The 2,984-nt window shown below is 51.7% G+C and overlaps 1 protein-coding gene across 1 annotated transcript; it reads right to left on the minus strand.

Moving 5' to 3' along the window:
- Nucleotides 1-1,518: 1,518 nt before the first annotated feature.
- Nucleotides 1,519-2,616, minus strand: P2ry4 (pyrimidinergic receptor P2Y4). Its single transcript, XM_004648035.1, has one exon. The coding sequence runs from the start codon at nucleotides 2,614-2,616 to the stop codon at nucleotides 1,519-1,521; it is 1,098 nt and encodes a 365-aa protein (XP_004648092.1).
- Between the last annotated feature and the right edge of the window lie 368 nt (nucleotides 2,617-2,984).

Consider the following 2,984-nt stretch of genomic DNA (forward strand, 5'->3'; position numbering starts at 1 on the left):
TGAGGAGCCATCACTCTGGGCAGCGGCAGTGAGTCTGGAAAACTGGCAAGCAGTGGAGAAGGCCACTTCATCCACTCCTAATAGAGAGGGCCCTGGACAAGGAGGGTCTCAGATATCTAGGGAGGAAGAAAGAGCTCTTTGAAGAAAAGGGGTACAGGGGTACTAAAGTAATTTTTTTTTCAATCCAATCCCAATCCAACTATCCAGGAAGAGAGAACTCTTAGAACCCAGAAAGAATTTGCTAAAACTAGACAGGTCAGCAAATGTGGGGTGAAAGAAAGGTAAGATTTGGATCAGACTCAGAAGATCAGGGGGCCAAGGTGATAGCTTGGCAGCATAAGCACCTGCCTGGCAAGCACAAGGCCCTGAGTTCAATCCCTGGTGCCCCCTGCAAAAAAAAAAAAAATCAAAAAACAAAACAGTGGACTCAGAACATCAACTGGCTAGAAAACAATTTCAAAGCAAGTATTAGCCCACCCTGCCCATGAATGCCTACAAAGAACTTCTCATTTCCCAAGCTTTACGAGGGAGTTTCCTAAATTTTATGTTGTCACCCAATCCTATAAGCCCAGAAGTTCTGGGGCAAAGAGCCAAGCGAATGGGTAGGAAATTCTGAAAGGACCATCCTAGACCCAGTGCCCTGCCCTGGCCTCCAAGTCCTAGAGTCTGATGTGAGTGATCTGGTGACAGATTTATCATTTATCTGGGGAAGGGGAGAGACAAGGGAAGAACAAGTGCTGGACATCAATTCCTGACACTGTCCCATGCTCTGCACAAACCTCCTCTACCCTGGGCGCAGCCCTCGCAGCCATTGACTCAGGCTGAACCACCCACTCTTTCATTAAGTACAGGAGAGCTAGCAAATATGTTCTCAGCAAACATCGGAAAGCAGGCCCAGTCTCATTCCTGTTCCAAAGTCTGTTGTCAGTTTGGGTCCTGCCCCTTCATCTCCCCAGGGTCCCCACCCTCTTGGCTGCTCACCAGTTCCATAGTGCCACACCTCCAGTGACTTGTGGAGCCCTGGCACACAGGCTTTCTGAGATTGCACCTTATTTCAGCACCTAGGTAGGCAAGACTGTCCTGTCTTTGAGTGGGAGCCAGGAAGTGGGTGTGGATGGTACACATGGCACATATGGCGTGTATGATATGCCAGTGCCCCTACTTCCTCCTTCTGATTATCACTGTCAGATAAATAAAGCCGATCCTACAATTATCCCACCATCTCCACCCCTCCAGCTGAATGCTTTGGTCTGGCTGGAGAAATGCAAGCTGTGGGAGGACATGAGGGAAATGGAGTGAGAAAAAGGACTGAAGAAGCCTTGCAGAATCCAGAAACAGTACTAATGGCCCCAGGAAAGGATAGGAATAAAGAGACAGAAATAGAGACAGTGGAATAATCATTACTGCCACTTTCTAAAAAGGAGAGGGCAAACCAATCACTGCACCGAGTATCATTAAAGGGTTCCCTCACTTCTGCCCATACTCACTTCTTTTCCCCTCACTTCCCAGCTGACAATGTTATGATCTATCTGCCCTAGGGGCAGGGCAGCTGCTGCTGTGGGAGGTGGATACCCACCTGCAGCTGCCATACTCAGGCAGGGATACCAGGGCCAGAGAGGAGGCAGTTATGCGAGGCTGGGGTCTGCCACCACTGCAGAGGTGCTGGAGCTGGCGTCGGTACTTGTTCCCAGTGAGCAGATAGAGCACTGGATCTAGGCAGCTATTGGCACTGGCCAGTGGCCGAGTCACTTTGTAGGCCACATTGACAATGTTCAGCATCTGACAGTCAGCTTCCAGCAGCCTTGCCAGGTAATAAATGGTGCGGGTGATGTGGAAAGGCACAAAGCACACAGCAAAGACAGCCAAGACCACAGTGATGGTGCGGAGAGAACGGAGACGAGAAGATGACTGAGCAGATCCTGGCAAGGGCCGATACAGGCGGTGGACCATGAGACTGTAGCATACCAGAGTGACCAGACAGGGCAAGCCGAATAGCAGTCCCATGACTGCTGAGCTGAAGTGCACGTAGTGATCAAACTGCTCAGGCCGAGTGGTGTCATGGCACAGAATGGTGGTCCCCTTGATGCTGGTTGTGACAAAGAACAGATTGGGCACAAGGCACCCAGCTACCATCAACCAAACTCCTATGCAGAGAAGGGCCGCAAAACGAGGGCGACCCCAGCGTAGTGCTTTCAGTGGGTGGCAGATGCCCAGGTAGCGATGCATACTGATGCAGGTGAGGAAGAGGACACTGCAGTAGAGATTCCAATAGAAGAGGAAGCGGATGAACTTGCAGAGCCCGGTGCCAAAGGGCCAATGGTTGCGGGCTGCATAATAGTAGATGAGGGTAGGCAGTGACAGCACATACAAGGTGTCTGACAATGCCAAGTGGAACATATAGGTGGCTGTTGCATCCCAGGGTCGGAGTCGGAAGAGGAAGAGCCAGAGAGTTGGAGCATTGAGGCCCAGGCCCAGCACAAAGACAACTGTGTAGCTCACAGGCAGCAGGATGAACTTGAAGTCCTCATTAAACCAGCACTCTAGGTCCAGTTCATCATCTCCAAAACCAGGGCTGGGGCTGAGGGACGTGAACAGTGAGGGCTCTGCACTGGCCATGGCCTCCTAGAAAAGAAAGGGCAGAAATCAGGGTGACTGCAGTTCCCTAGTACCTCCTCCATGTACCTTCACCTCGCTCCTTCCCTGGGCCCAGTTCCCTGTACTGTATTTGCCCCTGACACCTTCCCTCCACCTGGCTAGAGCCCAGGCGCTTTCTCACCACCCTTGCCCAAGAAGTTTGGCACATCTCCTACCTGCTCCCCTTGAAGCTGAGCCCAGTTGACTCTGTCACCCTTTCCCTTGGAAGCCAGAGGTCAAATTCAAGGGGGTGGGGCTTAGGGTGGGTCCCGTCCCATCCCTGGAGATCATCATAACTAGAAAGGTCCGTGGAGACTATCGAGGCCAACCCACTCGGCATACAGATTGAG

This window comes from Octodon degus, unplaced genomic scaffold, assembly GCF_000260255.1.
Source record: "Octodon degus isolate 3935 unplaced genomic scaffold, OctDeg1.0 scaffold00347, whole genome shotgun sequence".
NCBI lineage: Eukaryota > Metazoa > Chordata > Mammalia > Rodentia > Octodontidae > Octodon > Octodon degus.